Here is a 25404-nt window from a genome sequence, read left to right on the forward strand (position 1 = left end):
TTGACTGCTTCTCCTACTCTACTTACCTGCTGTCCACAGCTACTTTCTACCCCGGCTTGTGTCTCCAGGGTCTGGCTCTGTACCACATTCCCAGAACAGGCATCCAGGAGCACGGCCTTTATAGAACTCGTGCCCAAATCCAGCCCCAACACCAGAGAGCAGTCCACAGACTCCATCGGACAAACTAGCGAGGGACAAACTCCAATATTGGGAAATAATCTGCACACACATCCATCTGTCACCAGGGCAACAAGGCACGTGCTACCGGGATGTCACTTCCGCCGGGGCTTGTAAACAAGGAAGGAGGATTCAGGAAGGAAAGTGACAGATTAGCCAGTTGTGAGTGACTGAAGCTGTGTGAACAGACCAGCTCACTTAGGCGGCTAAGGGACAGCTAAAAGGTGACTGAAGTAAGGAAGAGTCTGTGCTCAGTGGTGTGAGGTAAAGCAACTCTCTATTGCACATTTACTAGAACTATTCATTCAAATAATTCAGTCGGTGAATAACCTCAATGTTGGTTAGAAGTTTACTTTGACATGTAGAGATAAAACCTAAAGCGGGCAAATGCGGTAGATGGACAGGGAAGGTGCTGGACAGATGTTTGGAAGTGAAAAGACCAAATGAATGCACCTAGACGTGTGAGCTGATCTGTGTAGGTGAGAGAATCGCAGGTGCCTTTAACATATAAGTGAAAGCAGAAGATCTTGGCAGAGGTTGGGATAGTGGGTTTATGTGTGAGGGAGATGTGAAGGGGCCCAGGAGTAGAATTGAGGAGACCTAAATATGAGCAAGTAAAGCCTATTCAGGTGTGTATAGGTGAAGAGTTTATGAACACCAGGAATAATTTAGAGTTTTTAATCTGGAGTATTTATGCCAGTGAAAGGTCCAGTGGTATAGGGTGCTTTTTAAACTGGATTTACATGGATATGTAATACAAGCACAGTTCTTTTTACACCAAAATCCATTCTATAGATAGGCAATATAATTAAAAAGATTATGAATGAGAACGATTACATCTGTTTGGGAGTGAGTGGGTATCCAGCCACAAAGTTGAGGCTGTGTTTTTTACAGTAGCAATTTAAAAAGGGACATTAAAGTGATTGTCAATTTTCATGGATTTGAAAACATATTCCTGTAGACAATCCTTATATTAACCTAACCGCCACTATCAATTTTTTATAAAATTAATAATATGTTGTTTATTTTTTATTTGAAATATCCACGATTCACTGTACCTGCTCCTCCCACAGTTTACTTCCTTATTTTTAGCCATATCACGTATACAGCGGTCCCACCCGCTGTTTACTTCTCGTCAATGCACGCTCCCGTTTTCATTTCCCATTGCGCTTGCGTGAAATGCTGTCAATATTCGTATTAAGAATAATAATTAAAATTTATTTTCGGAATTCAAACAGTTGGTTTGCAAACTAAGCTGTCATTAAAAAATACGGAGCCCTTATACTGATGTACCGAGCGGTACAGTAATTCAGAAATGACAGGGCTCCGTAAATGAAAACTATTGCGCATGCGCGAAATGTGCACGAGCGTAAAAGGAAATCGTCTGAACATGATTACAACGCAGGCGCAAAAAGGAGTAGTTACGTCATCGCAAGGGGTTGGGTCCCCCTGTGGTTAGAGCATTGATTGGTTAGTAAGACGTCAATCAGAATGACCAGAAGTAGGCGCGTGTGCCGGGTGGAGGATAAAAATAACGGGAGCCAACGATAAAAATAAAAAAAAGAGGTATATAACAACAATATGGAAAAATCGATGAATGAAACTACTATTTATTTTTAATACACATTAAGGGTAACGTTTGTCAGGATGCGCACTTTACATTCACTTTAAAGTCAAAACATTCACATTTCAGACAGATTATGCAATTTTAAACAATTTTCCATTATGCTTTTGTTATAACATATGCTTTGTTGTCTTTGTTGCACAGTATATCTAGGTAGATTCAGGAGCAGAAATTCAATACTGGCAGCTAGCTGGTGATTGGTGGCAATACATATATGCCTCTTATCATTGGCTCACCAGATATGTTCAGCTAGCTCCCGGTTTTGCTTTGCTGCACCTTAGTCTTTTCTTAAAGGGCCATTATAAGTTAAGAACTGATATGCTCTTATCCGTTAGTGCAGGAGCTAGGGAGATATTGGCTTCTAGAATTTTACCTCTGACTCCTAATATCTTGGGTTATTCTCCATATATCTATATACAAATATCACCGTCTGGCTTCTAAATATTCTTACTAACTCCTAAATCAACCCAGTCACACTGTATGTCTAACCCCTGGAATTGATAATAGACGTCAAATAGAAAGTTGTTTAAAATTGTATACTCTGAATCTTAAAAGTTTTACTTTGACTTTACTGCCCCTTTAAATTCCATGGGTGATGATCTGATGGCCACACAAATGTTGGGATCTTGCTTCAACAGTGTCACTAATTTGGCTATACCATTGGTAAGGGGATTTGAGTGTCAGTTTTGGTTTAGTGATGAGGTTAACTTTTTGGATGTCAAGGAGAGGGTTCTGTTTGGCTTCTCAGGAGAATAACAGGCTTTAGAGATCCTTAAAATCTGCACTCCAGTGCTAATGCCACACACAACAATACAATACACAACAATTACTATCTACTTATTGTGGCTTTGATTTTGGGGTTGCCTTTAACTAGAACCAAGTGAGTGAAATTCAATTTTGTTGCTTTCCCTATCACATACACAATTTAATTATATAAATGTGAAGGTAAATTAATTTATGTTTCAGAACTGCCAAACTCTAAAATATGTCACTCTAGAATTTCTTCAACTAGTTACAAAATTTGTACTAAACAATGTGCATTGAAATGTACAGGAACTTTAAATTTATCATATTGCTGTCTATGTGTTCCTTGAAAATTACCATTTGGTGCTGCTTAGATATGTTCTCTGTATTAAAAGTTTAACAATTTTCAGTGTAAAATTGTGTGTGTATGTGTGTATATATATATATATATATATATATATATATATATATATATATTACACCACACATAAAATCCAGTACTCACTCACAAGCTCTCAGCTAGGATTAAAAGCGAAACTGGAAGAGTTAGTTACCACGTTTGGCCAAATGGGACAAGCCCAGGTACCACGTCAAGGTCTCTTCCACATACCTGAGTCCCTAATACAGCCACACAACTGCAGCCATGTACACACATATATATAATCAATGAAAAAGCGGATGCACTCTCCAGGATTTAGTAATATTGTCACTTTTTTTTAATGTAACGTTAATGTATATTAGTCTGTATCAGGCACACTCAATAATCCAAATGGCAACAACCAGGGTGCTGCGTGTTTAAAGTATACACACAATTCTTCTATCTTTCCAAGAATAGACGCTGCACTCACCGGGTTTTCAAGTAAAACATTTTTTTATTCAATCCATTAAAACAATCTCATCCCCAAACGTTTCGGAACCGTTCTGGTACTTTTGTCAATGGGACATCACAGTGCATAGAGCGGTATGTTCGTAACACATTCCCTGCCACTATTGAAACCTATCGTGCCTATCACTTCCGCTCAGGCTGAGCCAATGATGTTCCACTGTGTCATCAGACAAACACATCTACAGGTAAATAAAAATGCATGGCTAATTACCATAGCCTATCACTGCATACTGTGCGTGACCTACGTCACTAGTAAATAGTGCAGTCACATGGGTAACAATAATCGGCTCAGATGATGATGGAATCCTTTATATAGAAGAACACTATAATGTAACAAATTAGGCTGTTTATTAGTGCTGAACAACCTGCTATATAAAATTATTAAAAAATAACACACACATATCAAGAAAATAATTACTGGGCAGTGAAACCTATCTTCAGCTTCCTGCTTGCTGGAATATGGTAGATACATTTGGCGATACTTGGTAAGTCAGGCAGACACCAGGGCAATGTCAGATCAAGCACACATGTAACCTAGACCGTCCAGTCATAGAGACATGTATTTTACAGAAAGACATTAAAGTCCAATTGTATATTCAGTCCTTTGGGGTCTACGGTGTCCAAGCTATATATCCATTGCGTCTTAGTTTGTAGTAATTTCTTGTGCCTATCACCACCCCTCTTCAGTGGTGGCAAATGTTGGCACATGGTCGATCAGCATGGTCCTTAGGCTAGCCGCAATGTGCCCTGTATATTTGTGTGTGTGTATATGTGTGTCACTGTATATATATAATGAAAAAGCGGTTGCACTCTCCAGAATTTAGTAATATCGTCACTTTTTTTAATCGGGGTTTACCCCCTTCATCAGACACCTCAAAAAGAAAATATATATATATATATATATATATAAAAAATTATTTTCTTATTAAACATGCAAATCTGAAATGAGCATTGTTAAAGGGACACTGAACCCAAATTTTTTCTTTCGTGATTCAGATAGAGTATGCAATTTTAAGCAACTTTCTAATTTACTCCTATTAGCAAATTTTCTTTGTTCTCTTGATATCTTTATTTGAAAAAGAAGGCATCTAAGTTTTTTGTTTGTTTCAGTACTCTGGACAGCACTTTTTTATTGGTGGGTGAATTTATCCACCAATCAGCAAGGACAACCCAGGTTGTTCACCAAAAATGGGCTGGCATCTAAACTTACATTCTTGCAGTTCAAATAAAGATACCAAGAGAATGAAGAAAATTTGATAATAGGAGTACATTAGAAAGTTGCTTAAAATGTCATGCTCTATCTGAATCACAAAAGAAAAAATGTGGGTACAGTGTCCCTTTAAAGTGATAGTAAATCCTAGCATTTGTGAAACACTATTGATTTACCAGAGGAACGAATAAAGGGGACTTTCAGTCATGAAGTATAAAATACTTCCTGCTGAAAGTTCCTTTAATTGTCTAAAGCGTTCGCCGCGCTGTGCACCTCATGCAGCACACGGCAGAATACTATTTTGCTTTGAGTTGATCTTAGCCAATAGCGTGCTAGCTATCCGGCATGGTGCCAGCTGGCCCGCATGGCTATTGGCTAAGAGGTGGAAAAGTCACCTCACAGCAAAATAGCATTCTGACATCTGCTGCCTGAGGAGCTCAGTGCAGCGAACGATTCAGACAAATAAAGGAACTTTCAGCATGAAGTGTTCTAAACTTCATGACTGAAAGTCCCCTTTATTTGTTCCACTGTTAAATTTTTGTGAAACGCTAGAATTTACTATCACTTTGAATTCAATTACCAATGCTAGATCACACCTTTTCCTATAAAATATGTAGAATTTAAATTGATTAAACGTGTAATATGTGTGAGATGTCTTCCTACAGACTAAAATAGAGTTCATATTTCTTTTGGTTTTGTGTGACAGTCTCACTTTTGAAAGTGTGATCTTGTTTTTTTTTCCACTCACAGGATTTTCTAAATTTATGATGAGATCACTCAGAATACACTTTCTAACACTGATACTTTGCTTTATCACCTTTTTGGAGGTTTCTAGTAAGTATTATGTAAACAATTTAAATAGTTCACTACTAAGATTATTAAAGGCACTGTAAAGTCAAAATTAAACTTTCATGATTCAGAAACATAGTAGATGAGGTTGAAAGAAGACAGAAGTCCCATCAAGTCAAACCTATATAGATCCTCCCCGATTTACAATAAAAACTCCAATTGAACTTATCTTAATCCCATCAAAAGGTGACCCATTTAACAGAAGCAATCATAACCATGAATTCTGTTTCTAGCCAGAAATGTAACTAAGCCATTTTTAAATGTATTAAAGGTATTGGCTTTCACTACCTCCTTAGGCAATGAGTTCCACAATTTGATTGCTCTTAGAGGGAAAATAAAAAAATTTCCTCCAGCCATAAATTGTGACCTATCGTCACAAACAATTTTTTTTCTATAGAAAACACTTAAATTGGCTAACCTCAACTTATAGTTTAAATTCTCCATTCCCCTTATTAGTTTTGTGGCCCTTCTCTGAACTTTTCTAATACTGCAATGTCTTCTTTTTTTTTTTTTTTTTTTTGAGATTGGACCCCAGAACTGCACTTCATAATCAAGGAGAGGTCTTACCAGGGATTTATTTTAAAGATGTGCATTTGTGTTATTACAAATACACATTTGTAAGGAAAAATGGATTTTCGTTTTGTTTTAAAGAAACGAATATCTGAATGAATGCACTACGAAAATGAAAGAAAATGAATAAATACTGAAGAAATTCATCAGTATTCATTTGTTTCCTTTCATTTTTTTGAGAGTTACTTACTTTCTGCCCCCAGGAGAGCCAACCTGATAGACTATGCAACTGTAAACACTTTTCTATTATACTTCTGTTATCAAGTTTGATTTGTTCTCTTAGTATTTTTTGTGAAAGTGCATATCTAGGTAGGCTTAAGTGCACCACGGTGAACCAGCTGTTGATTGGTGGCTGCACATAAATGCCGCCCCTTGTTATTGGCTAACCCATTGTGTTTAAAATTGCATGCTCTACTTGAATCATGACTTTACTGTGCCTTTAAGAGAAATGGCCCATTTTGTTGCCATTAAAGCCATTATCTTATTAGGGAAGTTTGTTTCTTTTTTTCCATCTGCAGATTCATACTCTCTGTTTGTTTTTTTAGCTCAGTGGAATGATGCCACTTTCAGAGTTTCTGTCCCAGATGTAGTAACACTAGAAAATGGCAGCTTTAAAAATCTAAGTATTGATGTCAAGTAAGTTTTATTTCATTTGAATTACATTTTGTTTTTAAGGCTAAATGTGTTGATTTGTTTTTATCTAAAATGGGTTCTCCAACCCCTAATAAACTGTGTCATCAATGCAGCAGACACTTTGAGATTGTTATATAAAATGCTTAAAGGGACAGTCAAGTCCAAAAAAAACTTCATATTTTAAATAGGAAATGCAATTTTAAACAACTTCCCAATTTACTTTTATCACCAATTTTGCTTTGTTCTCTTGGTATTCTTAGTTGAAAGCTAAAACTAGGAGGTTCATATGCTAATTTCTTAGACCTTGAAGACTGCCTCTAATCTGAATATATTTTGACCACTAGAGGGCATTAGTTCTCATGTTTATATAGATAACATTGAGCTCATGCACGTAAAGTGATCTAGGACTGAGCACTGATTGGCTAAACCGCATGTCTGTCAAAAGAGCTGAAATAAGGGGGCAGTCAGCATAAGCTTAGATACAAGATAATTACAGAGGTAAAACATGTATTATTATAACTGTGTTGGTTATGCAAAACTGGGGAATGGGTAATAAAGGGATTATCTTTCTTTTTAAACAACAAAAATTCTGGTGTTGACTGTCCCTTTAAAAGGCACAAGAAAGTGAAATTTTTACTTTTATTTTCCAATTTGCTTTGTTTTCTTTGTATCCTTTGATGAAAAGCATAGCTAGTTGGGCTTATTAGCAGCAATGCACTACTGGGAGTAAGCTGCTGATTGGTAGCTGCGTATATATTGTCTCACTTGATGTGATTAGTTAGTTCCCAGAAATGCATTGCTGCTTCTTCAACAAAGGATAACAAGACAATGAAGCAAATTAGATAATAAACATTGATTGGAAAGTTGCTTAAAATTGTGTGCTCTACCTGAATCATGAAAGAATAATTTGGGGTTTCATGTCTCTTGAACTGCACATAGTTAACTATGCAATATACATTATTTATTTATTTATTTATTTTCCCCCTTTTTACTGTAATTTTTGTTGTAAAATTGTGTATTTTCCACTGAACTGAGAGTACATGGCAGGCTTTAGAAGCCTAACCCTAACCACATATCTTTCCCTAATTTGCAGTTTATCATTTCTTGCTAAAGCCAAGAAATCGAGATTTTGTTAACACAATGATAGTGACAAGCCCTGTCTTCACCAGACTCAAGTCTTAAAGGGACAGTCAAGTCCAAAAATGTTTTCATGATTTAAATAGGGCATGCAATTTTAAACAACTTCCCAATTTACTTTTATCACCAATTTTGCTTTGTTCTCTTGGTATTCTTAGTTGAAAGCTAAACCTAGGAGGTTCATATGCTAATTTCTTAGACCTTGAAGACTGCCTCTAATCTGAATACATTTTGACCACTAGAGGGCATTAGTTCACATGTTTCATATAGATAACATTGAGCTCATGCACGTAAAGTGACCTAGGAGTGAGCACTGATTGGATAAACTGCATGTCTGTCAAAAGAACTGAAATAAGGGGCAGTCAGCAGAAGCTTAGATACAAGATAATTACAGAGGTAAAACGTGTATTATTATAACTGTGTTGGTTATGCAAAACTGGGGAATGGGTAATAAAGGGATTATCTTTCTTTTTAAACAACAAAAATTCTGGTGTTGACTGTCCCTTTACTTAACTTCTCCAAATAAATAAAGTTGTGGGTGAAGTTTAACCATTGAGAACCAATTGCTGCAAACAAGGTGTTAATCCGTTATATTAGATTCTGCTGAGATGTTAGTTCTGAAGATAACAGGAAAGTGCTGTGATCACAAGGTGTTTGCTTTCCCTTTAAAATAATTTTAGCTAAGTTACGTTTTATGAAACATAATAAAATCAAACAGTCAAAAACTGCGTTTAAATGGATTGTGGTGAAAAAAATCTTAAAGTGATTGTAAAGTTTAATAAATTACTGCCCAGTATCTAAAAATAATCTTAAACACAGGGGCACTTTAATTAATTAAAGTTTATAATAACGCTTCTTTTTTAAAATACTTGCCATAGCGTTATGTAAACAGACCGCCAAATCCAGCTTCCTCCAATCTTTGCATGCCTCACAAGCTGGACGCCAAAGGGGGCAAGCAGCGATTGGATGAACGTGAGCTGGATTTGTCATTGATTTGCTAAATACAGTAGGAGAAGTGGGGGCGGAAGATCGGCGGTCAGTTATGCAATGGTAAATATTTTAAAAAAAGAAGTGTCGTAAAGTTTAATGAATTAAAGTACTACTGTTTTAAGATTATTTTTAGATACTGGGGTAATTCATTAAACTTTTCAATACCTTTAAGGGATCTTCTTATAGCTTGGCAGTCAAACTGCATTGATGCCAAATTTAACTTTTTTTTTTTTTTTTTTTACCATTGACACATTATTGAAACCTGCAACAATCATTATATTTATTAGCACTGTTTTTCTTTAGTTTAAATAGTACACTCGGTAATCAATTTGAAGAAATCAATAACACTTTTTTTTTTTTCTTCAGAAATATGTAGAATCTGTTTCTCTGATATACCGAATTCTTTAACTAGTATGCTAGTATTTTACCTTGATATAATTTTGTTAATTCCTGAGATAATATATCCCTGTAAAATACGGGCGGATTATTTGGTTCTAAAGCTCATTTTGTATACTCGTTTAGACTATTTGCAAGACTTAAAGGGACAGTCAAGTTCAAAATAAACTTTTATGATTCAGATAGAGCAGGTCATTTTAAACAACTTTCCAATTTACTTTTATCACCAATTTTGCTTTGTTCTCTTGGTATTCTTAGTTGAAAGCTAAACCTAGGTAGGCTCATATGCTAATTTCTTAGACCTTGAAGGCCGCCTCTTATGTGAATGCATTTTGACAGTTTTTCACCATTAGAGGGCATTAGTTCATGTGTTTCATATAGATAACACTCTGCTCATGCACGTGAAGTTACCTAGGAGTAAGCACTGATTGGCTAAAATGCTAAGTCTTTCAAAAGAACTGAAATAAGAGGCAGTCTGCAGAGGCTTAGATACAAGGCAATCACAGAGGTAAAAAGTATACTAATATAAATGTCTTGGTTATGCAAAACTGGGGAATGGGTAATAAAGGGATTATCTATCTTTTTAAACAACGAAAATTCTGGTGTTGACTGTCCCTTTAAGAGAAAGACACATCTCAGAAGATTACAATAAATTGACCATATTTAATAACTCATTTTGTGTATTTCTGTTTAAGTTATTTGTTTAATTTTATAAAATCTTTCAAATCTATCTGAATAAGTTATTTCTAGGTTTTTATTTACAGTGCATGAAAAAAAAAATCTAAACATTTATATTAAATCTTGATTTTTAATTTTATTCTTTTGCAGTACTCCACTGAATGAGACTGTTGTGTTTTTATTTAATATTACATATTCCTCAAAGAACAAAACTATTGTCTACCTTCCAGATCAAGTAAGTCCTTACATTTTATTTACTTCTCCAGCAGTAATAACTTTGTATTTCACTTAAAGGGACACTGAACCCAAATTTTTTCTTTTGTAATTCAGATAGAGCATGCAATTTTAAGCAACTTTCTAATTTACTCCTATTATCAATTTTTCTTCGTTCTCTTGCTATCATTAGTTGAAAAAGAAGGCATCTAAGCTTTTTTTTTGGTTTCAGTACTCTGGACAGCACTTTTTTATTGGTGGATGAATTTATCCACCAATCAGCAAGGACAACCCAGGTTGTTCACCAAAAATGGGCCGGCATCTAAACTTACATTCTTGCATTTCAAATAAAGATACCAAGAAAATGAATAAAATGTCATAATAGGAGTAAATTAGAAAATTGCTTAAAATTTCATGCTCAATCTGAATCACAAAAGAAAAATTTTGGGTACAGTGTTCCTTTAATAAAGGTACTAAATCCCAGGTTATTTGTATCAGCACACAAATTACTGCATCAGGAAGCAAACGGTAACACAGAACACTTAAAGGGACACGAAACCCAATTATTTTATTTATTTTTCAGATAGAGCATACAATTTTTTTAAAAAAGTTTCCAATTTACTTCTATTATCGCGTTTGCTTCATTCTCATGTTATTCTTTGTTGAAGTGATGTTTGGATAGATAGTGTGCACATTTCTGGCTCTCTACAAGACAGGAAATAGTGCTGCCATCTAGTGCTTTTGCTAATGTATAACATTGTTGAAAAACTGCTGCCATATAGTACTGCAGACATGTGCACGCTCCTGAACTTCCCTTCCTGCTTTTACACAAAGGATAACAGGAAAACAAAGACATTTTGATAATAGAAGTAAATTGGAAAGTTTTTTAAATTGTATGTTTTTTCTGAATCATGAGAGAATATTTTGAGGTTTTTATGTCCCTTTAATTCAGCCATTTAGAAACCATATTATAGGGGTATATAATATAATGGTGGTAACATCCAAATAAGGATGGGAAAGGACAGAAATATGCTTCTTTTTTATCCCTGTAACAGATGTCAGTGTGCTGTAAAATGGTTGTGCATAAGACACACGTTAGTATATACAACCCCACAAGGCTTGACACATGTGTAAGCCCTATAAGAAAGACAAATATATTTTTATAAAATTGTGACAATGTGAATTTTCAGAGGTAACTTCCTCACAGATCACTCATCATCCATGTGCACATAACCAGTGTTGTTCTCCAAAGGCTCCTGGGGGCAATGCAGTTCTGCATCTTGTAACTAAATGTGGATTGATATTTAGCTTTCATTAATACATCAAGTATACATCCTTTTCAGCTGCACCATGAAAGAGTTACAGACGCAGCTGTATTTAATTCCTGTGAATTTAACTTTCATTGCTGTGGTGATGTATGAAGTGCCTAGTAAGGAAGACATGCGCACGGATGTATGACATTACCAGGTGCCCAGGAAGTCATACACTACAGGGACCTGCCAAGTACCACAGTGAAGCAATAGTGCAGTGACACTCACATCATGGGTCCCCAGACAGTATTACATTTCAGGAACAGAATAGCTACACATCACAATACAGGTCCCCTGGTAGTCGTACATTGTGGGGACCTCTCAAGTAACAGAGAACATAAGGATGTATCACACCATCAGGCAGTCTTACACTGCAGGGTCACTGCAAGAGGTGTAAACATGGATGCCAACATTTAACTGCAATTCTTCACTGGCGAGAGGAAATGCAGTTGGGTGCTTGCAAGCATTGGGCAGTATGAAGGTAGCTTTAAGGCTGTGACACTGCAAGCGATGCGGCATGAGGGGAAGCAGCTGCAAGCGTCACATTGCTTCTAAAGTTCAAATATTACAACTCGCTACGCGACCTGACGTGGCTGAGCGTGTAGAGATGAAAAGGCAGGACATACTGAGCGCACATAGCCGCATCATCACGCTGCGCGTCACGTCGCTTGCAGTGTGTCACAGCCTTTAGGGTCCCCAAACTCAGACGCCAGGTCCAGTTTAAAGATACTAAGGGTGCCCTGGCAGCTGGGTCTGTCAAGGAAAAGTACTACAAATGAGTAATTGATCCAATTCCTGTTAAATTTCATTTGAAATTTTAACATTTTTAACACCTTTTTCTATAGTATGTATGTTTAATTTCTGTTATTATTTCACATGCATGTGCACAAATAGCTCTCACTTACAAACCTCATATTAAATGGACAGTCTGTTTAAAAAGATAGAGAATGCCTTTACTACCCATTCCCCAGATTTGCACAACCAACATTGATATATTAATATACTTTTATAACATTAAACCTCTAAATTTCTAATTGGCTAAAATGCAAGTCAATAAATAAAAAGTCATGTGATCAGGGGGCTGTCAGAAGATGCTTAGATACAAGGTAATCACAGAGGTAAAAAGTGTATTAATATAACTGTGTTGGTTATGCAAAAAAATCTATCTTTTTAAACAATAAAAATTCTATTATAGACTGTTGCTTTAAAATAGATAGATTAAAGGTGTTGCCATTTGTTTTATCTAACAGAGTAGTGTAATCAACTTTAAGAACTGATTAGCAGTAAATAATTTACTGTAGCTGTTTAACAAAAAAGTACAAAAAATAATAATATTGTATTATGTGACATTTGAGAATTATAATTACTTTAACAAATAGCACTGAAAGAAAGCGCCAAGGCAAATACATGACCTAATACTGAAAAAGCCATAGCTTTCTGTTATTTATTAACAAAGAAACCAACATATGTTGCAGTGTTTTATTAAGTTCACTTTAGCTTTTAATGTCAGGCGAGTTTATAGTGTCACACATAAAATGGAGAATATTTTTGCTTTATCATTGACCACTGCCATTTGACTCTAAGCACATGACATGCATGACTTATTTCTGTATAATGTCAGACATTTTATGCATAAAAACTCAAACCACCAAAAATTTTAGCTTAGATAAGTGGTTCATGTCACATCTATCACTGGTCTGGTGACAAGTTTGAATTTAGCACACTGCTTTTGTAATGCAGTAGTCCATTTTTATACATGCATCTTTTCCATGTTTATTCTTCTTTTAGATTGTCTTACCAGAAAATAAATACCATTCTGTTTTCACTGTGGGAGCAGTGGATGTTGGACAAGTTACTGCTTTTTTGCATAGTGCTGTTTTAAACAAAACAGGGTAAGCTGTTATAATCTGATTATCAGGATCATCTTTCATGTGTTTTTTTTTATTGTGAAATCTTTATTAGAAGTTGCAGATTAAGTTCTTCTTTTGTTTAGTTCTGTTTTTGATAAGTTAACCACACACAGAATAATCTTTATGAAAACACGATTTCTACAGCTGCAAGTAGAGATATTGTATAATATAGACATTTATATAATGGAGGAGGCCAGGTTTAAAGGGATGGTGTGCTGTATAATTGTTTTTCCCTTAATTTGTTTAAAATTATTTCCATCTTAATGGGAGGAGAGTCCACTGATTCATTCATTACTTGTGGGAATTAAGAACCTGGCCACCAGAAGTAGGTAAAGACACCCCAGCCAAAGGCTTAAATACCTCCCCTCATCCCCCAGTCATTCTTTGCCTTTCGTCACAGGAGGTTGGCAGAGCAGTGTCTGAAGATTCGGAGTAGTCTCTTATGGAGGATAGTACTCTTCGCAATGGGACTGGAGTTTTAAGTAGTCCTGTCAGCCTCTCAGTGAGAGCATGGGTGAAAGTTACAGTCCGGAGATGCAGGGAGAGTCTTTCTGCGAAACCATCCAGACTCAGATTAACAGCTCCATAAGCAATCAGCGTTGACGAGTTTCGCTTTCTGCTCTCAAGTCCATGTCAGGAGCGGCGCTACTAACCATTCACACTTGAAAGGCTGTGTTTCTGTTCTACGGCATAGATTCTGGTAAGATTGCTTTATTATATACATATTATAACGTAAGAAGACATGGTCACAGTGTGTCTCCTTTTATCTGTATATAATCAAGGGTTAATACCCAGGAATGGAGGTTATTGAACAGGGGGGGATTTGTGCACAATGTTATCTACTGTTTTTATTGTGTTTATGCTGTGGCATGTGTGAGATGAGGCTCTATCAATGTGCGAACAGTTCGTTTTTTTTGAGATATCGGCACAGCATTTTTTTGGTGCGTTTTCTCTTTAGTGCAGAGGTGGTTCCTGCATTGCACTCCATGTGACCGGGTGTGGCCTCTTCAACTTCCTCTTTCTTGACCAGTGGTTGCAGGAGATGAAGCGTTTTCTCTGTTGTCCGGGTCATAGGAGGTGGTGAGTGGGATATAAAGGTGCCATTTAGTTTATATCTAGTCCATAATAAAGGCGCAAGCTATGGAGGATGCTGATATGTTAGAGGGTACTCCCTCTTTAATTAAACTTACAACTGTGTCTATTATGAGGAGGTCCCGGTTGACCTGCCTGCTCAACTCTGTTCCACATGCTTTGATAAGATTGCAATATATAAAAAGAATAAGGTGTTTAATACAACTGAACCGTCCACCTCTGAGGGTTCCCCATCCCACGAGGTGCATTCCCTACATTCATCTCCTATTGCACATGCAGCTCCCCAGGCCGATCCTAATCCTCCCGCTGGAGGGGCCCTTTGGCCGCCAGATTTTGCTGAGCAGTGACAGACGGCAGTGTCTGCGGCCTTCAATGCCTTACCGCGCCCTGCTAAGCGCAAACAAAAGGTGAATCATAGCTATCCGACCCAGGGGTCATCGACTCCGCTGGATGTCTCTGACAGACTCTGACTCTTCAGAGGACGCTCTTTCTGGGTCAGAATCAGCGACATATAGGCCTCCGTCTTCGGAGGAGCCAGATTTTAACTTTAAGATGTAGCATTTACGCTTTCTGCTAAAAGAAGTGCTAGCTACGTTACAGGTTCCGGAGCCGAAATTGCCGGAGGAACCTTCGATCCCTAAACTAGATAGTGTTTACGAGGACAGGGTGGTACCACAGACATTCCCGGTTCCCATTGTGGGAGAAACTTGGCTCGTCATTTTCCCCCTCTTCTTCTTTTAAAAAGCTGTTCCCCGTTCCGGACTCGCAGCTCAAGCTGTGGGGGGCCATTCCTAAGGTGGATGGTGCTATTTTCACTCTCGTTAAGCGAACGACTATCCTGCTCGAAGATGGCTCCCATGGACAAAAAATTGGAGTCCATGTTAAGAAAGATGTTCCAACTCACCAGGTTCGTTTTCCAACCAGCAGCGGCAGTCGCTGCGGTGGCTGGAGCTTCTACCTATTGGTGAGACGTTCTGCCAGCTATGGTCGAGGTGGAGACTCCCCTCGAGGAGATACAGGAACAAATTAAGGCCTTAAGGGTAGCTCATTCGTTCATCTGTGATGCAAATATGCAGATTATTCGCTTGAATGCCAAGACTTAAGGTTTTACTGTTCTGGCCCGTAGGGCTCTGTTGTTAAAGTTGTGGTCTGCGGACATGACTTCCAAGTCTAGATTACTTTCCCTCCCGTTTCAGGGAAAGGTTCTCTTTGGTCCTGGTTTGGACTCTATTATATCCACGGTCACGGTGGGGCACGGGTGCTTTCCTACAGCAGGATAAAAAAAATAAGCCTAAGGGTTCTACTTTTCGTCCCTTTTGTTCGGACAAGTCTCAACGCCAGCAGCCTGCCACAAAAACCGAGCAGTCCAAGGGATCTTGGAAACCAGCTCACTCTTGGAACAGGTCCAAGCAGAGTAAGAAGCCCGGCGAGACAAAATCGGCATGAAGGGGCGGCCCCCGATCCGTCTCTGGATCGCGGAGGGGCAGACTATCTCTTTTTACAGAGGCCTGGAGGTTATAGCCCTGGGCTACAGGATAGGATTCAAGATTATCTATCTTCAAGACCAGAGAAGAGAGACGCCTTCCTAGGTTGTGTGAGGGATCTCTCCTCTCTCTGAGTTATTGCCCCAGTTCCTCTGGCAGAAAGAGGTCTGGGGTATTATTACAAACCTTTTCATGGTTCTTAAAGAAGGAGGGCACGTTTCGCCCCAATTCTGGACCTAAAGTGTCTAAACAAGTTTCTGTCAGTCCCGTCGTTCAAAATGAAAACGATCAGATTGATTCTGCCCCTAGTTCAAGAGGGACAATTTATGATGACAATAGACCTGAAGGATGCTTACCTACTAGTGCCAATCCACAAGGACCACTTCAAGTTCCTAAGATTTGCATTTCTGGACCATCACTACCAGTTTGTGGCCCTACCATTCGGTCTGGCAACTGCCTCAAGAGTCTTTACGAAGGTTCTGGGAGCGCTGCTCACGGTTGCAAAAGCCAGAGGTATTGCAATGGCTCCTTATCTGGACTATATCCTGGTCCAGGCTCTGTCCTGCGGTCTCGTGGAGGATCACTCAAGGGCTCTTCTTTTTTTCCTTTGATCCCATGGATGGAAGATAAACAACTGAAAGAGTTCTCTGGTCCCCAGCAACAGGGTGGAATTTCTGGGTACGATAATAGATTCCATATCCATGAAGATATTCTTGACAGATCAGAGACGTTCCAAGATTGCATCCAACTGTCTTGCCCTTCAGACCTTTTTCAAGGACATCTGTGGCCAGGTGTATGGAGGCGATTGGGCTCATGGTATCCAGCATAGATGTCATTCCATTCGCCAGGTTCCTTCTCAGACCTCTTCAGTTATGCATGTTGAGACAGTGGAACGGCGATGACTCAGATGTATTCCAACAGATTTCTCTGGACAACCAAGTGAGAGAATCCCTCTCTTAGTGGATCCGCCCGGGACAACTGTCCCAGGGGACATCATTCTTGAGACCATCCTGAGAGATTGTGACCACGGACACAAGTCTATCAGGATAGGGTGCTGTTTGGGATGCCAGAAGGGCACAGGGCAGGTGGACTCGAGAGGAGTCGACTCTACCAATAAATATTCTGGAACTTCGAGCGATATTCAACGCTCTGAGTGCTTGGCCCCACCTGGGGTCATCCTGATTCATCAGATTCCAGTTGGACATCATTACCTCGGTGGCTTACATAAACCATCGGGGGGGGGGCGAGAAGCTCGCTAGCCATGAGGGAAGCATCTCGGATTCTGGAATGGGCAGAGATCCACAACTGTTCGCTCTCAGCGATCCACATTCCAGGTGTGGACAACTGAGAAGCGGATTTTCTCAGCAGACAATAGTTTCATCTGGGGGAATGGTCTTTCCATCCCGAGGTGTTTGCAGAGATCTGCAACAGATAGGGGATGCTAGAGATAGAGCTCAAGGCATTCAGACTCAACTGCAAGCTACCCAGATACGTACGGGTCATGGTCCAGGGACCCCCAGGCAGAGCTGATAGATGCCTTAGCGTGCCTTGGGAGTTCAACCTAATTTACATTTTCCCACTGTTGCCACTCCTTCCATCAAACAGGAGCAAGCTTCAACCATTCTGATTGCTCCTTTGTAGCCGCGGAGGACGTGGTTTGCGGATCTGGTGGGGATGTCATCGTCTCCTCCTTGGAGGTTACCCTGTCGCAGAGATCTGCTGGTTCAGGGTCCCTTTTTACACCAAAATCTCGATTCTCTGAGGCTGACTGCGTGTAGATTGAACAGCTAGTCTTGGCCAAGAGAGGCTTTTCTGAGAGGGTGATCGATACTCTCATCCAGGCCAGTAAACTGGTCACTTGTCGCATCTATCATAAGGTGTGGAGGACCTACTTATCTTGGTATGAGGAACGTGGATATCCCTGGCACAAGGTTAGGGTATCCAAGATTCTGGCTTTTCTCCAGGATGGACTGGATAAAGGTCTTGCCGCCAGTTCCTTAAAGGGACAGATTTCGGCCTTATCGGTGCTGTTACACAAGAAGCTTCCGGAGCTTCCTGATATTCAGTCCTTTTGTTCAGGCTCTGGTTAGGATCAGACCTATCTTAAGACAGCTTAAACTTGGTTCTTAAGATTTTGCAGAGGGCTCTGTTTGAGCCTATGCATTCGCTTGACATTAAGATTCTTTCCTTGAAGGTGCTATTCCTACTGGTTATGGCATCGGCTCACAGAGTCTCTGAGTTAGCGGCTTTGCACTGTGACCTATCTTACTTGTTTTTAAAAGCTGATAAAGCTGTTCTTCGCACTGGTTTGGGGTTTCTCCCCAAGGTTGTGTCGAATCATAATATCAATCAGGAAATAGTAGTTCCTTCCTTGTGTCCTAACCCCTCTTCATCTCAGGAAAGGTTACTTCATAATTTGGATTGAAGTTTTATCTTCAGGCCACAAAGGACTTCAGGCAGACTTCGTCTTTGTTTGTGGTGTATTCAGGGAAGCGCAAGGGGCGGAGGGCCTCTTCTACTTCACTGTCTTTCTGGTGGAGAAGCATTATACGTTTAGCCTATGAGACAGCGGAACATAAGCCTCCTCAGAGGATTACGGCTAACTCAACTAGGGCTGTGGCCTCTTCTTGGGCCTTTAAAGAGCGAGGCTTCTCTGGAGCAGATTTGTAAGGCGGCTACTTGGTCTTCCTTACATACTTTTGCAAAGTTCTACAAGTTTGATGTTTTTGCTTCGGCGGAAGCAGCTTTTGGGAGACAGGTTTTGCAGGCTGTGGTGCCCTCAGTTTAGGGTCTGCCTCCTATTACCCTCCCGTTTTTTTTTCATTCAGTGTCCTCTAGAGCTTGGGTATTTGTTCCCAGTAATGAATGAAGCAGTGGACTCTCCTCCCATTAAGATGGAAAACATAAATTATGCTTACCGGAGTCAACTGCTCCTGCCGTTTCTCCGGTTGGCGGACCTAAATTTAGTATTATTATTATTTTGGCACCATTTATACCCTGATATTTCTCCTACTGTTCCTTGTTCCCTTGGTTCCTTGTTCCCTTGGCAGAATGGCTGGGGGATGAGGGGAGTGGGGGAGGTAGTTAAGCCTTTGGCTGGGGTGTCTTTGCCTCCTCCTGGTGGCCAGGTTCTTAATTCCCACAAGTAATGAATGAAGCAGTGGACTCTTCTCCCACAGATGGAAATGAAATGATCAGGTAAGCATAATTTATGTTTTTTTTAATACCACATGAAGAGTTTAAAATCTATGGGCTATTGCTGATTCAGATATATTTTTGTATTTGAAATAAATGTCTTTGCTAATTAAAAACAAACAAATGGGGGGGCGTGTCTGGGCAGCGTCCATGATAGGATGCAATATCAGAAGCCCTGGATGAGACCTGGATAATCCGCCGATTATACCCAGATATATGCTACATCTATGGAAAATTAGAACACCTATATGTATATTATATGCTGCTGATTCGAATGATACCAGATTTGTGGCTTCTATGAACCTGAAGTTCTAATCCGGACCGTCAAGGCCTAGGGCGGCTGCCTAAACATTAGGCCTCGGCACCCCCCCCCCCACTCCTACATTTGCAATTTGCATCAGCCAGGCATATATCGTGCCATACTTGTATCTTGTTAAAGAGAAAAGGGACGATCAACCGATTCTCTTGTTATACCCATGCTCACAACAGAACTAATGGAGCCCAGTGCCAACTTGTTCCTAGAGGAAGTGATCCACTTACTTGAGGACCATCACGAGCGCTTACTACAAGTCTGGTCTGCTGAATGGGACACCCTACACACGCTGGCAAATCAAGCTGGACATCGTAATTTAAAGTACAGAGAACCACCTGGGAAATTGAAGGAAGAGGCTAAGATTCAAGTGAGTACACCAGATCCCACAGAACCCTTTCCCCAAGTGCAGGCTCCTCCCGAGACAACACTGCATCACCAGGCCAGTACACCGGTTATTACCTCCTTTGCTGGGGGCGTCTGTCCTGACAGGTTGCCAGATCGGGGAGCGTTGCCGCTGGGCTCCTCCCTGAAGCGGCCGATAGCGGGGGAGCTGGTGAGTACAACCTCGCCTGACGAACTTGCCATTTGTCCCGGACATGGGTCGATTCCCCACAGGAAGAACTATGGAAACAAGCTGGAAATGTTCTTTGAGTCATCAGAGGGTTGCCGGTCAGAGGTGACTTTACTTGGGAGAGATCCGCTCCTGACAGGGTCCGTTCAGTGGAGGGTAAAAAGTCTAGGAGAAATCCTCATCAGCCCCCGGACTTTGCAGAAACAGGGGATTGGCTGAAGGACTTACATATTGACTTCTCTCTGCTCTTGGAAAAACCTTTCAGAGAGGGTAAAGCGTTTAATTAGGTTTAACTCCAACTCCAAAGGATCAAGAAGAGAGGGAGTATAAATAAAAAAAAAAATTTCCCCCACTCGTGTCACATTTGAAGGCATCCTCCTAATCAGATCATACACTCTAGCAGCCCATATCCTCTAGTAGTAAAACAAGTGGGAGCTGTAGGGGAGGGAGGCAGGGAGCATTTGCTCAGCAGCACACAAAGAAACTGGATTCCGTTAAAATAAAGAGACGTTGGTTACTGCAGCCCTCTTGCCCCCTTTACCTTCATTCACTGTTATGCTCCCCTGCCTGTAGATACAGCTGGGTGCTGACTGAAGAAAGAGATTTACATGACAGCACTGCACTTGGGCAGGGGAGGAGGAGGAGGGAAGGGAGGTGACTGCTTTCAAGAAAGCTCAAAAGACTTGTGTTGGTTGTAAAAGAGGGTCAGTGGGAGAAGCTGCTAACAACATTAATAAAAAGTTATTGTCAGTTAAGTTCATGCTTTCATTTGTTAGAGCACGTGATTTTAAGCCTAATTACCCTGTGATGCTCTGTTTTAATTCCCCCCGCTGCTGATTGGATAAGCGTCAATTTCTGCTCTGGACTAGCAATGCTCTGCAGCTCCTGAGTGTAACTTTAACTATGTGTTTAACCAACTTACTGGGATTAAACACATAGCATTGTAGTAAAAATAAAAAGAGAGAAGCGCTCAACCTGGGAACGAACAATAGCATAATACCTTTATTCTATGGCCAGTTACCACCCAAGAAGCAGCCTCTTTTTACTCAACATGTGCCTTTCACAGAGAAGAACTTTCCTGAAGCATATCAGTCTGATCCTGACTTCACAGTACAGTCCAGCCCCGAAATACCAGGCAATCCCTCTCTGAACGAGAGAAACAGCAAAACCCCAGACATACTTTTCGGCCTATTGTGGGCCTTGTCAGTGAGGTACAGCCATATCCCTCTAGGCACACTGAGCAACGGGTCCACGTCTGGATTCCCGCATCACACTTGGGGAGACTTCCCTAAGTGTCATAATTTGCATAAATAAAAAGAGAGAAGCGCTCAACCTGGGAACGAACAATAGCATAATAGCTTGTTCTATGGCTAGTTACCACCCAAAAAGCAGCCTCTTTTTGCTCAACATGTGCCTTTCACAGAGAAGAACTTTCCTGAAGCATATCAATCTGAATCTGACTTCACAGTACAGTCCAGCCCCGAAATACCAGGCAATCCCTCTCTGAACGAGAGAAACAGCAAAACCCCAGACGTACGTTTCAGCCTATTGTGGGCCTTGTCAGTGAGGTGCAGCCATATCCCTCTAGGCACACGGAGCACTAGCCATAGAACAAGCTATTATGCTATTGTTCGTTCCCAGGTTGAGCGCTTCTATCTTTTTATTTATGCAAATTATGATAGTCTCCCTAAGTGTGATGCGGGAATCCAGACGTGGACCCATTGCTCAGTGTGCCTAAAGGGATATGGCTGCACCTCACTGACGAGGCCCACAATAGGCCGAAACGTACGTCTGGGGTTTTGCTGTTTATCTCGTTCAGAGAGGGATTGCCTGGTATTTCGGGGCTGGACTGTACTGTGAAGTCAGGATCAGACTGATATGCTTCAGGAAAGTTCTTCTCTGTGAAAGGCACATGTTGAGCAAAAAGAGGCTGCTTCTTGGGTGGTAACTAGCCATAGAACAAGCTATTATGCTATTGTTCGTTCCCAGGTTGAGCGCTTCTATCTTTTTATTTATACATAGCATTTTAGGTTTGCTAGTTTTAAAATGACAAATGAAACAGAAGGGGGTATTACTTTGTCGTAAATATAGTTGTCTTTTTTTTTATTTTTGTATTAATCTATTAAATAAAATGTTTGTTATATAGTTTTTAGTTCTGGGGATCTCTGTGTTTTATATGTTAAACATAACCATAAATATTTTATAAGTTCCAATCCACATTTTGTTTGCAGACCAAGAATCCGGTTCTTAGTGATTCACAGCCTCAGTCTGCAAGTTGTGGAACAGATTATTGGCTGGATCTATTTTCTCGCCTGGTCAGTGTCTTTCTACCCACAAGTGATTGAAAACTGGCTTAGGAAAAGGTGAATATTTACATACATGCAAGTTTCTCTTGTGGCCTAGCAGACAAACATTGGTTTGTAACACTATAAACCAGTTTTTTGTTCCTTGTCTTATCACTTCACATTATTGTATTACCCTTTTCTTATTTAAATTCACTATCCTTCTGACCCTCCTTCTGACTTATCTTTTTCTCCCTGTCCATTTTTCTTCTTGAACCTCTGTCTGTCCTTTTCTATCCTGTAATACTTCTATATGCATGTTTCTTCCTCCCTTTTAACTCTTTTAATTTTGCACATTTCAGACACTTTTGTTTACATTTTACAATGCATTTGCTTAGTGTTTAAAGTATTGGAATCTACTTATTGAAAGTTATTTATTGTTTTGTTTTTATAATTACTTCAGCATTCTACATTTATATGTTTTATTTAGCTTATATAAAGTGGAAGTGATATTCCACTGTAAATAAGACCTTAAAGTGAATGTAAACTTGCCCGCATTAGGTAACGTCATAGCATAGATTTTACAAAATAAGACAGACTTTAATTAATAATTTTTTTAACATTTTGTATATTTATTCCAAATTCTACCTTTATAGGCTCTAACGATTAGCGCGGTTCCTCCGCCGGCCATACTGGTTACTTGATTGACTGACAAATATTCAATTGACTAATCATTCCCCCCCCCCCCCCCCCCAGAACGTTCAGCTCCTTTCATGACCTGTCACACCCCATGGGGGGGAAATGATTAGTCGATTGATTATTCATCACCTGTCAATCAAGTAACCAGTATGACGGGCGGAGGGACGGCGCTAATCGTTAGAGCCTAAAAAGGTAGAATTTGGAATAAATATACTAAATGTTAAAAAATGTGGAATTAAAGTCTGCCTTATTTTGTAAAATCTATGCTATGACGTTGCCTAATGCGGGCAAGTTTACATTCACTTTAATTAAAAAATACCTTTACATTTTCATGAGTAATGCAAGCCAAAAATCTGAGAGAACAAAGTATTTTTTTAACAAGCTATACAAATAACACAGCCAAAACTAAACTTTGTTAGTTTACAGTATGCATTCAAATTAAACCCTGAAACATTTGCACTGTATAAGAAATCCGATGAAAGGGAATTCAGTAATTCCTAACAATTCAGTAAAATATGTTCTTGCAAATATTTAGTAAAACTTTTTTGATTATAACTTTAATATGCATTTTAACAGTTTCAAGATTTGTAGCTCCAACCATTTGTTAAAAAGTGAATCAATGCTAAATGTGAAGTTTGCTTCTTAAATAGATACAAAATGTATAATAATGGTGTTATTTTCACCAGGAACCTGAGCAAGAACAATTACACACACACTCACTATATTTCTCACTATCTATCTATCTATCTATATATATATATATATATATATATATATATATATATATATATATATATATATATATATATATATAGCCAAAAGTATGCGGACACCCCTAATAATAAATAAGTTCAGTTGTTCCAGCCACACCCATTGCTAACAGGTCCATACAATGAAATCTCCATAGACAAACATTTTCAGTACAATGTTTCGCACTGAATAACCCAGTGACTTTAAGCATAGCACTGTCATAGGATGCCACCTTTGCCACAAGTCATTCAGAGCAGGCTGATGATTGCTGAAGAAATTAGTGCATAAAAATCGCCATCATCTGTTGCATCAAATTCCTCCAGAGTTCCCTACTGCCTCTGGAAGCAACATTAGCACAACTGTGCTTTGCTTTGTGAGCTTCATGAAATGGGTTTCCATAGCTGAACAGCTGTTCATAAGCCGAAAATCAACATGCACAGTGTTGGCTGGAGTGATGTAAAGTATGTCGCTACTCGACTTTTGAGCATTGGAAATGTGTTCTCTGGAGTGATGAATCATGCTTCACTATCTGTCAGTCTGATGGAAGAATCTAGGTGTGGCAGATGCCGGGAGAACTCTACCTACTGGAATGCAAAGTGCCTACTGTAAAGTTTGGTGGAGGAGGGATAATGGCCTGGGGCTGTTTTTCAGTGTTTGGGCTAAGCTACTTGGTTCCAGTGAATGGTCATCTTAATGCTACAGGATACAATGACATTTAGAAAATTGGCTGCTTCCAACTTTGTGGTAACAGTTTAGGAAAGGCCCTTTCCTGTCCCAACATTACTGTGCCCTATGAGAAAAGCAAGATCTATTAAGAAATGGTTTGACAAGTTTGGTGTTGAGGAACTCAAGTGGCCTGCAAAGAACCCTGACCTCTACCCCACTGAACACCTTTGGTATTAATTGAAATGCTGATTGTGAGTTAGACCTTTTCGTTCAACATGAGTGCCACACCTCACAAATGCTCTTTTGGCTAAATGGGGAGGGGGGCAGCTCCATATTAATGCCCATGGTATTAGAATAGGATGTTCAACAAGCTAATATAGGTGTTATGGTCAGGTGTCTACATACCTTTGGCCATATAGTATGTGACATACTGTACTGTGTCACAGTGAAGGCATCGTAGATTATTAACAGTGCTTTTATTATAAACGCTGTGAGGTAAAATTCATACACTATGGGACTTGCGCTCTGTGTTGGTCTCTTCTTCCTTCAGCTGGCTTTGTGTCACTGTGTGATGTAGAAGTGTAAGGCCCCTGTAAGATTTCTAATCTCTGTTCCATGGAGCCATGGCAAACTTGTAATTTTGTGCCAATTTTTATTTCCTGGTCACTGTTTGTTTGCAACAGTGTAAGGTCTTTATAGAGACTGGTGAGCAACAGCAATCATCTCAGAGCTGACTGCGAGTAGCCAGTCCCCCTATAACCTTCTGCCTCAGCAGCTGTAAATAACAATGATTAGTGGCTTGTCTGTGCATGAGAGTGCAAGAGATTGCTAGAACAGCTTTGGCTTGGAGTACTCCCACTAGCAACTGAACCAAATCTGCTTCAGTAGTCACATGTTTGGAAGTTTTTCTGAGCTTTAGCTTGTCGTTTCTAGTTGCATTGGTGACCTGACATCTGGAATTTCTCCAACCCCACACTAATATTCCACTTCTTCCCCTTTCTATTCCTTTTCCTTCTTCTCTCCTT

General features: G+C 39.6%; 2 protein-coding genes across 2 annotated transcripts in view; one reads left to right on the forward strand and one right to left on the reverse strand.

Annotated features, from left to right (window-relative positions):
• The window catches only part of SHPK (sedoheptulokinase), a 151869-nt gene extending 151631 nt beyond the window's left edge, over window positions 1–238 (reverse strand). Inside the window, exon 1 of the mRNA XM_053706096.1 lies at window positions 27–238. Coding sequence (XP_053562071.1) covers window positions 27–176 — 150 coding nt within the window. The 5' untranslated portion in view covers window positions 177–238. The remainder of the gene's footprint in view (window positions 1–26) is intronic.
• Window positions 239–310: 72 nt separating this feature from the next.
• Window positions 311–25404, forward strand: part of CTNS (cystinosin, lysosomal cystine transporter) — a 43425-nt gene continuing 18331 nt past the window's right edge. The window contains exons 1-6 of the mRNA XM_053706097.1: window positions 311–441; window positions 5392–5475; window positions 6606–6696; window positions 10045–10129; window positions 13206–13309; window positions 22214–22345. Coding sequence (XP_053562072.1) covers window positions 5406–5475; window positions 6606–6696; window positions 10045–10129; window positions 13206–13309; window positions 22214–22345 — 482 coding nt within the window. The 5' untranslated portion in view covers window positions 311–441; window positions 5392–5405. The remainder of the gene's footprint in view (window positions 442–5391; window positions 5476–6605; window positions 6697–10044; window positions 10130–13205; window positions 13310–22213; window positions 22346–25404) is intronic.

Source organism: Bombina bombina, chromosome 3, assembly GCF_027579735.1.
Source record: "Bombina bombina isolate aBomBom1 chromosome 3, aBomBom1.pri, whole genome shotgun sequence".
In the NCBI taxonomy this organism is placed as follows: domain Eukaryota; kingdom Metazoa; phylum Chordata; class Amphibia; order Anura; family Bombinatoridae; genus Bombina; species Bombina bombina.